Source organism: Rattus rattus, chromosome 6 (assembly GCF_011064425.1).
Source record: "Rattus rattus isolate New Zealand chromosome 6, Rrattus_CSIRO_v1, whole genome shotgun sequence".
Classification (NCBI taxonomy): Eukaryota; Metazoa; Chordata; class Mammalia; order Rodentia; family Muridae; genus Rattus; species Rattus rattus.
In genome coordinates this window covers 101,224,993-101,237,964 of record NC_046159.1, presented here as the reverse complement: position 1 = coordinate 101,237,964, position 12,972 = coordinate 101,224,993, and the positions used below count along the sequence as shown (strand labels likewise).

The window sequence follows — 12,972 nt, the reverse complement described above, 5'->3', positions numbered from 1 at the left end:
AGAGTAAGCCAGGGTTGCATAGTTAAATTGTGTTTCTAACCCCTATCTCCCCAAACCCCTTATTTACCTTGTAAGTTTTTTTTTTTTCCATATAATAACCATTGTTCTTTTTAAGCTTGTCAAGAGGATTATACTAGTATGGACTTATACTACAAGCTATTAGTGATTAGTAAAGTATAGGACTATATTAACCAAAGGACTATGAAGAAATAGCCTTTTCTAAACTACGTAGTAGTCTTATGTTTACATTTCCTGAAGAGAGAGAAAGCTCCTACTACTATTCAGTGTGACTTTATTCATTCAGAAAGAAACTTCTTACAGAAGTACAAAATATATTAAGTTATATTAAGTAGTTTCAAAGCATCTTTGATTATATTAAAATATCATTTTATAAAATACACTTTAAATTGCTTACATATACAATAGGTCAAACTGTATACACTTATTTAGGTAGCATGAAGAAAAAAATAAGTATTTTAAAAAGTAACTACAAAAATTGGGCATGGTGATACATACCTGTAATTCCAACATTTGGCAGGTGAAAACAGGAAGAGCAGAAGTTCAGAATTATCCTTGTCTGCATGAGTTTTAGGCTATTCTGGTCTACATAAGACTGTCTCCAAAAAAACCCAAAAATAAAGTAATTATGGCTGGAAGGATGGCTCAGTGGTTAAGAGCATTTGCTGTTCTTGTAGAGGACCCTAGTTCAGTTCCCAGCACTCACATGACATCTCACAACTGTCTGTAACTCCAGTTCCAGGGCATTCTCTGCCCTCTTTTCACCTAGAGCACCAGGCACAAGTGTGATATACATACATACATACATACATACATACATACTACATGCATGCAGACGAAACTCATACACATAAAAGCAAAAGTAATTATAAGCTATATACCTATAATATCAGCATTTAGAGAGATCAAGGCAGAAGGATCAGGAGCTGCAGATTGAGGCACTTAGCCAACTTCTCTGTCTCAAGCAAAAACTAGTTGCCAAAAAGATATATATATATATATATATATATATATATATATATATATATACACACACACACACACACACATATATATACACACACACATATATATATATATATATGATGAATGTTGAAAAACAAAGAAAGATAGGTGAGACGGGTAAGGTGCAAGGAGGATTATGTAAGAATGATCAGATTGACTCTAGTATAGTTGTCCCCTTGGCTCATGTGAAAACATAGGTTTAATTTTGCACTTCTTAAATTATCTCTTGCCCTTCAGTAGACTAGAAACTGTCCATAGGTTTTTACATAATTCCTACAATTATGTGGAAGTGGAATTTATATTGGAAGGCAGGGTAATAATGCTCCCTCTGTATTTGGGGGATTCAAGAGAGAGGTTAGGTGAAGAAGAAGCTACTGGTTTCTGTTCTGTTCTTTTCCAGCTCTAGCTTTACTGTCACTGCAGGGGTGTGGGTCTTATTCAGAGGGAAGGGACCTTCTGTGTCCCCCAACTGAGATGTCCTAGAAATATCTACAGATGGTGGTGGTGGACATTTTGTCTGTCCACTAGAAAATGTGGGAGAGCTTCCCTGTCCCCGCCTCTGCCTTCATTTATAGACAAGGATACATCTGTTGCTTTGTATGTTGATGCATTTTCTGCTCACTCTTTGTTTTCCTGAAGTCGAGCTCTGAGCTAAATCTGTACAAAGAAATATTGACTGCTTTTATAAGTTGCTTGCCATTAATGCCTGATGATATATATAGTAAGATAGGATTCTGCCTACCATTAAATATGTCAAGTATTACAAACTTTAAGGTTTTTTGAAATTATAATACTAAACTCAGTTCACTTTTGCTAACTTCACAGTTGTTGATCACATAGCATGGTCATCCACTCACAGCTTAAAAAAATACAGGGAGCATCGGAGAGAATGGGTAAAGTAAAATTTTGATGTTCTTAAAATAGCACCTAAATTTATGAAAGTTGATTTGGTTTATTGTTTGTAAGGGAGGGAGAGGGTGGGAAATATTGAGGGGGAGAGGGCGGGTTTGGGAAAAAAAGCATGCACTGTGTACAATGTCAGATACCACTTAGGCCAAGGTTTTATGTGCTACTAATACAATTTATATTAGGTAGTAGGATCATCATTTCATATTGGGTATTGCAATGGGGTTCTTTTTCCTTCACAGCAAATTGAAGGGACTTTTGATAGCACTATTGAGTGCTATCCTGGTTTTAGAGAAGTCCAGTCCATATCCCAGAGAGAAACTGGTGTCTCAGTGCCACCTTAGGTTCAGTTACTAGAGTCATGTAGTATGCATTTCAGGGGTTTGTATGCTTTTTACACAAGTGTTCTCAACTGTTAGAATTTTTGACACCCAAGAAGGGATTGAACAAAAGAAGGCAATGAAGTTGTAATTCTGAAGATAGTTGTTTGGTGGACATGATTAATAGAACTTTTTGTGCTTCTATTCAAATGAAAAACTTGTGGCCACCCAAAATTCTAAGCCAGATTCCTCATTAGACCTGGTGGTGCAGGCCTGTGTATAATCTCAGCACTTGAGTAGAGCAGGAACTTCAGAATCATAGTCATTTTTTTATGATGAGTTCAAGGGCAGCTTGAGCTACATGAGGCCCTGCCTCAAACATAAAAATGGTGGGCTAGAGAGATGACTCAGAGGTAAGAGCACTGTGTACTCTTCCAGAGGTCCTGAGTTCAGTTCCTAGCAACCACATGGTGACTCTCATGTAGGTGTATATGTAGATAGAGCACTCAAAGCTAAATAAATCTTTAAAAAATTATTTAATAAGTAAGTAAATGATGGTCTAATTCCTTACTCAAAAACTTTGTCATTGTCATTATATATAAAGCTTAATTTTTGTGGAGGTCGTAGGGCAGAGAGACCTGCTTTTATAGATTAAGATAATTTGTTTTTGACTCAATTTGATCTAATTGCTGCCTCACTTAAAGACTGAATAAATTCATTTATACACAATAAATATGGATTGAAGAAAAAATTTAAGACACCAAATGTCACCCTCCAAAAATTGTATCTTTGGCTCTAATTTGTGTATTTCCAGATGTACTCAGCCATGTACCAAAGCTGACTATAGTTTACTTACTGTTTCCTCAGACCTTCAAGCCTTTGTAAATTTTGACAAAGATACTTTTCTGGTATGGAATGCTCATCTTTCCTCTAAGTCTTGTGTGTAGTGTTCAGAGTTTGGCTTCTACTTACTTCATGAAGCCTTTCCCAGTTTCTCCAACCTTTTGCTGGTAGTTCAAAATATCCCTTTGGCACTTGGATTATACTATTTTGTATTATTGTTATTTATATGTTCTATTTTTCTAATGAATATGCGTCTCCTTAGGAGCAGAATATTGTTTTTAAGTTTTGTTACTTCGTTTTGTAGCATAGAGGATAGAGTCACTAGTAGATTTTATTCTATGATTTAAGATAATTTATCATTGATTGACAGGGCAATTTCCCCCCATTATTAGTTTTTAAACATAGGAGAATTTATTAGGGTAATTAACTCAGATTTTTTTGTACGATTCAGAGACCAGGAAACACTCATATAAAGCACGTTGAATTGATAAAATCCTACATTATAAGGATATTTTTTTCATAGTCCCTGCCTATTTCTAGCCTTTTTTTTTTCAGTCTCCATTTAACCGTTCTATTTATCTTGTTTTTTTGTTTGTTTGTTTGTTTTGTTATGTTTTTTTATTTGAAAAACATGGTTTGGGCCAGATATTGTGGCGGAAATAAAAATTATAAGCATTTCTGTTTCAAAGTATGGTTAAATTTTGCTTATGTCCTAAACCCAAACTTATTCAAACACTGAATGATTTTGTAATTTTATAACCAAATTATTTTAAAATATTAAGTATAAAGTCTCCCTAAGTAGAACTTGAAGTATCAATAGACAGAATTCACTTGCAAGTACCTCATTGTTTTATCTTGTACTGCCAGTTTTATTATTTCATTAGAAAGATTTTTATAATGGCTAATAGCTGAAAGCTATATTTGATATTTTTGCTATAGTTATCACATGTTTATAGAATATCTACTTATTTGCAGTGAGGTAGTTTAGGTGATTTTTTTTTTTTTTTTTTTGCATTTATAGAAATAGATTCCTTCATTATTTTAAAGCTCACCAAGGCTATTATATATTTGTAATTCTTCATGCTTTATCTGATAGTATCTTCAGGGCATGTATACCTTATTATATTTAAAGTGATTCTTAAGCATTGATGTTTGATTATTAAAACTTCTATAAATATTAGCTTTATTTTAAGACCTCATTTAAACATAATCCTTATACCTATGAGCCATGTTTTGTAATTGATTGAACTGACACTGCTGCTTCATTATCAAAAAGCTTAGATAATCTGTAGCAGGATAAGTCTGAGATTTGTAAGTACTCCCTACCCCCTAGAAATATATCACTTTTAAAGTTTTTAACATAATTACATTTAAAAGTCTTCTACAGTAAAAAACGTTGTGTACTTTTTGCTTTCTGGTGTGAGCTTACGTAGTTCTGATATGAGCTTGAGGCACTCATGGAGTCTTCATTGAAACATATTTTAAAGAAATATTTCTCACCATCTTAAGGGCCACTTGAGCTCCAGTCTTGGACCTTTGTTATCTCCGTTCATAATTTTCTTTGAGCTTATATTTGTTAAGTCAGTATTGTTCAAAAGCAAAAACAAAAGCAAAAAAAACAAACAAAAAACAAAAACCCAAAAATTCCACAGACAAAACAAAAAAAACGAACACTCTGATTTTGTTCACTTTTGTTTTTATATACAAGAATCTTTACAGTCAACATGTACTTCTAGGTGCTGTATTGAAATTGCTGGCAGAGTCTATTCTATACAAACTGAACAATCTGGCCCCTTGTTTTATTTGTAAAGGTTCAATGTATCTATGCCTGCCTACTTCAATCTGCAAGGGAGTTTCAGAAAGGCCCCGCATTCGCCGAGCCGTGAGTTATCACTAACTTTTCAGATGTGTTAATGAATGTGGAACAGAAGCAGTTGTGTTTAAAAGGAAATAAAAGGCCATCAAAGTAACCTATATTATAGTAGCAGGCTTGAACACTAAATGGATTATTCCAAATTGTGTCACAAATAACCTACTAGAGACTAGCCTCAGAAAACCTATTGTTGAACTGCTCTGAAGCTATGATTTTAGCAATATTATCTTTCTTAAAAATGTATGTGTCCTAGTTGCAAATTAGAATGTTCTTTAAATCTTCTTAATCAAGTTAAAACAATCTGAACAAAATCTTACCCCACAGTGTTTAGTTGAATTAAGTTAAACTCTACAATGTAAGACCACATGAAAGGGGTAAAGTTGGAATTTGTTTGTTATTCATGTGTGAAAATATAGAATTTAACTTAAAAATTACTTCCTAGTTGAAATGTTTGGAGTGCTCTAGGTATCATGTGAACTGCAGAAGTTTTTACAGTCTCTTTTGGTTTGTTTCAGCCGTTTTTGCTTCAGTAATTCATCAGTAGGTTTTCCTTTAACAGTGATATCAATTTAAGGCTAAACTACATTTTTTTAGGGCATATCATTCTGCATAGAGGAAACGACCCTGTGAGTTTTTCTTTTATTCAGAAGTTCTAAGCAAAAAATTTGTAACTAACATTTGTATTTTGTTACTCTAGTTAGTTACCTTTCCTTTTCTTTAAACTTATGAGTAAGAGCTGTATTAGATAAGCAGGCTGGTTGCTTCTGTTGCTTAGGAGTTGTGTGGGTTGTTTTCTTCTCTTTTCTTTTCTTTTTCTTTTTTCTTTTTCTTTTTCTTTTTTTTTAGTGTGAGCACAAAATGTATTTTATTTTGCCTGGTTTGTCAATATACTACAGACCACATAAAACTTGGAAGTATGGAATCTTTGGCGGTATTAAAGTTAACATTTCATTTAGGCAATGTGCCTTTGTTTGACTGGTGTGTAAGTCCTTCTTCCAGGTTTGTACGCTCTTAAACACCTTATTCTACCCTCTAACTCCTCCCAGCAGCAAAAGGGAGACACTTCAGCTGGAACAAAGTAGTGGAAGAAATGGCGTCTGGGGTTCAGTGGGGATTCGCAGTGTGTATGCAATGTTTGCAAGATTACTTTTATGTTTTTCAATTAATGTAAATAATTACAAAATAAATTAGTGCTTACTGTCAAGAAGAGACCATTGTATACCAGTAGAAACTCTTGGTGGGTCTTCTGCAAGTTGCTTAACCTCTTGGGGCCTCATTTTTCTGATCTGCAATGTGAAGGGAGTTGGACTTGATAACCTATAAAGTCCATTCCTGCTCTAAAATCTTATGCTTTTCTGAAGTACTTTTATTTAACAGAATGCTTTGCTTTCCCACTTTGACTATTTATTTGAATTACATTTGCAGTACATAGACTGCAACTGCATGTTGTCTAAAATAGTTTTTCTATAGGGTGGTACATAAAGAACTAATCCCTCCTGGGTTGATTTATAAGTGTGTGCATATAGATAGTCACACACCAAAAGCTAGTAATAACTAGGACTTTCAAAAATAAGCACTGTCTAGTTGTCTAACCTTGAATATTATTAACTTTTCTATATTACAGGAGATACTACTCGTCAACGAATCAAATTCAGCGATGATAGAGTATGCAAGAGCCACCTTCTCAACTGTTGCCCCCATGATGTCCTTTCTGGAACAGTACGTGGTTATTTATTGTTTTGTTACTAGTGTGCCAGAAAAATGAAGTTATTGGTAAAGCCTTCTCTGTCTGTAGGCTGACGGACAGAAGACAGTGAATCAACCAATACGCAAGATTATTGTTTGTACATGACTAAAGATGGGCGATTTTATAGCATTTTGGGCCTTTTATCCATATGAAATAGTAGCTGGGGCTCTGTGTCAGGTGCTTTTTCTTATTTCCTCTTCTCTTCTGGAGAGGGATGAAGGAAATATTTTGCTAGGGGCATGTTCTCACAGGGTCACTGTCCCTCATCTTTTATTTTTAAATGGCATAGAGGATATGAGCCTTTAACTTTTAAATTTGATTGAAATTATGAGTAACTTCCCTTCACAGATACACTTGTTGATGGGGAATTGTTAGGGGATAAATCTTGACCCTGATTTTATTTCTCATTTGCCAGAAATATCTGGAATGAAGAAAAGATTTCCAGATTACTTTTCGTAAGCAGTGAGTACCCTTAATCACAGATGCCCAAATGAGTGTTTTTTTGTTTTTTTTTTTAAGTGAAATTAAAGATATCTCCCAAACATAAAAGTATCAAGACATATGCAACAGGAAGCATCTTTGTCATTTTTAGTAGAAATCACAGTTGAAACTATAAGCGTCTTAAGCCGAGTGTGGTGGCCTAAATGTGGAACTGTGGCCCTTTATCAGCCTGAAGACAGAGTCAGAAGTTTGAGCCAGCTTGACATACATATTGAGACCTTGTCTCAAATCAAAGCCTGAAGAGTTCTAATGACTCTATAATACAATGGAGGTTTTTTGTTTTTTTTAAATGTAGTTTGTGTTTATTTTGTTGCTAATCCTGACTGCAGGGATTATAGACAAGTTCCAGCGTGCATAGCTTTAGATGTTTTCTACTGTACCAATCCATTTATAATCTATAAATTTTTCATTTGTAGACTACTTTGGTATTTTTCCACATTTAAATCATTTGCTTGCTTATACTATGTGTAGCATTATATCTGTGCACTGTGTGTCTACCTAGTAATGGGGAGGCCAAAAAGAGGGTATTGGATTCTCTGGGATTGGAGTTCTAGACAGTTGTGAACTGCCATGTGTGTGCTGGGAGTCAAACTAAGGTCCGATGAAAGAGCAGCCAGTACTCTTAATGCTGGACCATCTCTCTAGTCCCAGAGATTTTTCATTTAGTGTTATAAAAAATAATTAAATTTTTTATTTTTGTAATTTTTATTTTTTATATTGGTGTATGTATTGGGGTATGTGTGCACATGTGGACGGTAAGAGAAAACCTTGGGTGTCTTGCTCAGAAACACCCTCCACGTTCTTGGTGATGGTACACAGCCCACTCACCTGGCCTGGAGCTTACTGATAATGACAAGCTGGCTGGCCAGTGAGTCCCAGGAATCCTTATGCTTTTATGTCCTCTGCCTTGATAATACCATATCTGGCATTTTACATGGGCGCTGAGTGTGCAGGTTAGTTTATGTCAATTTGACACAAGTTAAGGTCAGGGACGAGGAGAAGTCCTCTATTGAGGAAAAAAGCCTTCGTAAGTCCTGGGTTCTATACAGAAGCAGTCTGAGCAGACTAGTAAACAATACCCTTCCATGGCCTCTATTCAGTCCCTGCCTCCAGGTTCCTGCTCTGCTTAAGTTCCTGTCCTGACTTTGTTCAGTGATAAATAATGATGTAGAAGCATAAGCCAAATAAAAATAAACCCTTTCCTCCCTGTTTTAGTTAGGGTTTTACTGCTGTGAACAGACACCTTGACCAAGGCAAATCTTATAAGGACAACATTTAATTGGGGCTGGCTTACAGGTTCAGAGGTTCAGTCTAGTATCATCAAGGCAGGAGCATGGCAGCATCTAGGCAGGCATGGTGCAGGAGGAGCTGAGAGTTCTACATTTTCATCTGAAGGCTGCTAATGGAAGACTCACTTCCAGGGAGTTAGGGTGAAGTCTTATAACCTACATCCACAATCACACACACCTATTCCAACAAAATCACAGCTTCTAATAGTGCCACTCCCTGGGCTGAGCAGATACAAACCATGACACTCCTAAGTTACTTTTGGTCATCAAGCAGTAGTAACCTAAGACACTGGGGTTCATTCTCAGGTCTTTATGCTTGTAAAGGAAGTACTTGGGGCTGGGGATTTAGCTCAGTGGTAGGCTGCTTGCCTAGGCATAAGGCCCTAGGTTGGTCCCCAGCTCCAAAAAAAGAACTAAAAAAAAAAAAAGGAAGTACTTTTACAAACTGAATTATCTCCATAGCCACCAAAGTGACTTTATTTAGTAGATAAATTCCCTTTTGATAAACTTAGAAATAAAAGCATCAAAATGACAGAATCTATTGTTGCTTATTTTTCTGTCATTGAGACAGGATACCATGGAACATTGCCTATCTTTGAGCTGGTTATATAACCATGGGTGACCTTGAACTTCAGATATTGTATCCTACCACACCTTTTAAACATTTCTATATCAGATATATTTTATACGAGTGTTTTACCTACACATATGTATGTTTGTGCACTACCATGTGTTAGTCTGGTGCCAATGGAGTCAGAAAATGGTGTTGAATCCCTTGGAATTGGAGTTACAGGTAAGCCACATGTAGTTGTTAGGAACAAGTGCTCTTTAACCACTCAAGAAGTGTGTATACACACACACACACACACACACACACACACACACTTTTAAACATTCTTGAACAACCCTTAAGCCTGAATTTAAAAAAAGATTAGCAATTGTGTGTGCTTGCATGATATATATGTTTTATGTTATTGCATATGTATAGAGATAGAGGACAACTTAAAGGAGTCCGTATTTTCTTAGATTTCAGATGTTTGTGAGCTGTTTTCCATGTGGGTGCTGGGAATCTAATTTGGGTATTCCGGAGGAGAAGCCTGTTCTCTTAAGCACTAAGTCTTGCCTTGTCTTGCCTTGGTTTGCCTTGCCTTGCCTTCTGTTCTCTTCTACTATTCTTTAGTTTTTTGGGAAACAGAATCTTGTGTATTCATCCCAACCTGATCTTAAACTTGGCGCCTTGTATTGGAGGATGGCTTTGAACTTGTGATCATTTAGTCTTTCTCCCTAACAAGCATGGTAACACAGCTGCTTTTTTGTGGTGCTGGAGATAACAGGGTGTTGCTGATAACTGGGTATTAGACAAATTTAAAAACTTAAGATGGTTTCTGTTCTATTGCTGTGAAGAGGCAACCATGATCAAGGTAACTCCTATAAAGGAAAAGGGCTTGTTTATAATTTCAGAAGGTTAATTATCATGGCAAGGAGACAGGCCAGAAGGTTTGGTGCTCGAGTGGTTGCTGAGAGCTTCATGTACATTCTATTCCACAGGCAGAGACATAGACTGAAAGGTGGCCTGCCTTCTGGCTTTTGAAACCTAGCCTACTCCCACTGCCCTTCAAACCTTAGGTGTCCATATCAACTTTAGCAGTGGTATAGTAGCCTCATTGGGTTGGGAGTTGGGGTTTGTGGAAGGGGAGAACTATAGCAGGTCAAAACTCCCAGCTAGCTGATCAGTAATTATTACATAAGGACCAAGAATTAGCCTCTCACTTAACCTTGAACCCGTATAACATTTTAAGAGATTGTTTGAGTTTATTCAATAACACTTTTAAAAGTCTAAGGAAACTACTGTGTTCTTGGAGGCTCTTGATTGAAAAGGGAGGATAGAGTTATGAATGTACCATTTAATTGTAGAGCAAATCAAACACATGCTAATAAAAACTTGAAGTAATTCTTTCATATATACCTACAGTTGATTATCCACAAACATCCAAATACTTCGAGGTTTTCCATTGTTCAGATATTTTTAAAAATACAGTGAAACAAGAATGAGTTGATAAAATCCTTTATTTGGGAAGGGGGTGAGAGGTAAGGAAGATGTTCTCATATAGACCAGCCTGGTCTTAAATTGACCTTGATCCACCTGCCTCTGTTTCTCAAGTGTTGAGATTATAGTTATCTACCACCACCTCCAGCCAACCCTCTAAAAAGTGATAAATTCTACTCATTAAGAGAACTTTGGGTTTGTGGGGATGGGTATTAAATCTAGGCTCTTTTCTAAGCATGCAGGGACAGAGTCCTATACTGAGCTGCATGCCTAATCGTCTTTGCATTATTTTTATTTTGAGAAAAGGTCTCACTGGCCCATGCTGTCCTTGAACTTATTCTGTTGCCCAGACAGGATTCATTCTTAAAATTCTTCAGTCCTTCTCAGAACAGCTGAGATGACTGGTCTGGCTAACCAAGTCCAACTGAGATAACTTTTAAGTGGTGGCTTAGTGGTTAAGAGTTTTGGCTGTGCTTCTGGAAGATCTGGGTTCAATCCGTAGCATCCACATGGCAGCTCACAACACTGTTAATTCTAGTCCTAGGAGATCTAGCACTTTCTTCTGGCCTCTGGAGGCTCTGCATGCATTTGGTTTATAAGTAGGCACAATGATCCCCCCACAAAAATTTCTTTCTTTTTAAAGTTATTGTTGGTTTTTTTTTTAAGATTTATTTATTTAATTTTTAAAGATTTGTTTTATTTTATTTATATGAGTACACTGTAGCTGTTTTCAGACACACCAGAAGAGATCTCATTACAGATGGTTGTGAGCCACCATGTGGTTGTTGGGATTTGAACTCAGGACCTCTGGAAAAGCAGTCAATGCTCTTAACCACTGAGCCATCTCACCAGCCTCACAAAATTTTTTTAAAGAAAAATAACTTTAAAAATGTTTTGTTTGTCCTATAAAGAATTATAGCCTCTTGAGTGGGTGTAGTAGCACACCCCCTATAATTCTTTTTAGTTCTTTTAATTAGATTTAAGTGTGTGGGCATTTGCATCTAAGTGCTTCAGATTCCCTGGAGTTGTAAATCATTGGTAGCCACTTGATGTTGATGCTGGTTTTGGAAGAACAGCAAATGCTTTTAACAATTGATCTATCACCCAATTCTTGTAATTTATTATTCCCAGAGGATCGCAAGTTTGGGGATAGCCTGGACTATATACCAAATTCTAAGGCACCCAGGACTACAAGAGGACTGGGCTTCAATTTTTTTTTTTTTAATTTATTTTATGTCTATGAGTACACTGTAGCTATCTTCAGACACACTACAAGAGGGCATCAAATCCCATTACAGGTGGTTGTGAGCCACCATGTAGTTGCTGGGAATAGAACTCAGGACCTCTGGAAGAACAACCAGTGCTCTTAACCGCTGAGCCATCTCACCAGCTCCGTGGGCTTCAATTTTTTTTTTCCTTTGACCATTGTCTTAGTTAGGGTTTTACTTCTGTGAACAGACACCATGACCAGTGCAAGTCTTATAAAGGATGACTTTTAATTGATGGGCTTACAGGTTCAGTGGTTCAATCCATTATCAAGGTGGAACCATGGCAGCATCCAGGCTGACCTGGTTCAGGAACCTTCATCTGAAGGCTGCTAGTGGAATACTGGCTTGCAGGCAGCTAGGATGAGGGTATTATAGCCCATACCCACAGTGACACACCCTTAATAGTGCTACTCTTAGGGGCAAGTGTATACAAACCATCAACAACCATATACTATAATGTCTTATAAAAAATTGTTATATAGGAAAAATATAGGTATATATGTGTAAATTTATTCAAATAATGTGTAAATAATGGTAAAACTTGTAATTAGATGGATTTTCATATTTTTATGTTTAATAATGTTGGAGTAATGAAACTACTTGAATAGGCATGTGTAGTATTTTTCCAGTCAAGATAATCTTTGAGAGGGAAGATGAATGTTAGTCTTTTCAAGCTACCTTTGCATCTTTCAGGTCAGGTAAAAAACTAAAACCAGATACGACCTTTAAAAGGCTAAGATCTGTAGGTCAAGGTGGCACATACATCTTTAATTCCAGCACTTGGGAGGCAGAGGCAGGCAGATCTCTGTGGATTTAAGGTCACTGTAGGCTATAGGGTAAATTATGAGGCAGCCAGGGCTATGTAGAGCAACCCTGTTTCTAAATAAATAATATTTGAAAAATAAAATGCTAAGATATGAACATGATGGTACTCCCTTGCCTGTACTGCTAGCACTTTGGAAGTTGAGACAAGAGGATTTTGAGTTTGAGGCCAGTTTGAACTATATAGTGAGACTCTGTCTTGTAAACAAACATGAAAGTAAATTGTGAAGGGATAGAAAAACAGGACTGCTGTTAGTGTTCCCTTTCACAGATAAGCTTTTTTTTTTTTTAAACAAATACTCATTTTTAACATTGGTAATTGCTAAGTTAGCC

The 12,972-nt window shown here is 36.4% G+C and overlaps 1 protein-coding gene across 10 annotated transcripts in view; it reads left to right on the top strand.

Annotated features, from left to right (window-relative positions):
* LOC116903941 (putative RNA-binding protein Luc7-like 2) overlaps positions 1 to 12,972 on the top strand; it is a 57,429-nt gene that overhangs the window by 12,007 nt on the left and 32,450 nt on the right. For 3 of the 10 annotated variants that reach the window (XM_032906726.1, XM_032906722.1, XM_032906728.1), the window contains 2 exons: positions 4,904 to 4,974; positions 6,590 to 6,684. In XM_032906726.1, coding sequence (XP_032762617.1) covers positions 4,917 to 4,974; positions 6,590 to 6,684 — 153 coding nt within the window. In that variant the 5' untranslated portion in view covers positions 4,904 to 4,916. Of the gene's footprint in view, positions 1 to 1,120; positions 1,917 to 2,036; positions 6,685 to 7,127; positions 7,175 to 12,972 lie in introns of those variants that run through there. The other 7 variants (XM_032906727.1, XM_032906723.1, XM_032906729.1 and 4 more) reach the window with 5 other exon arrangements.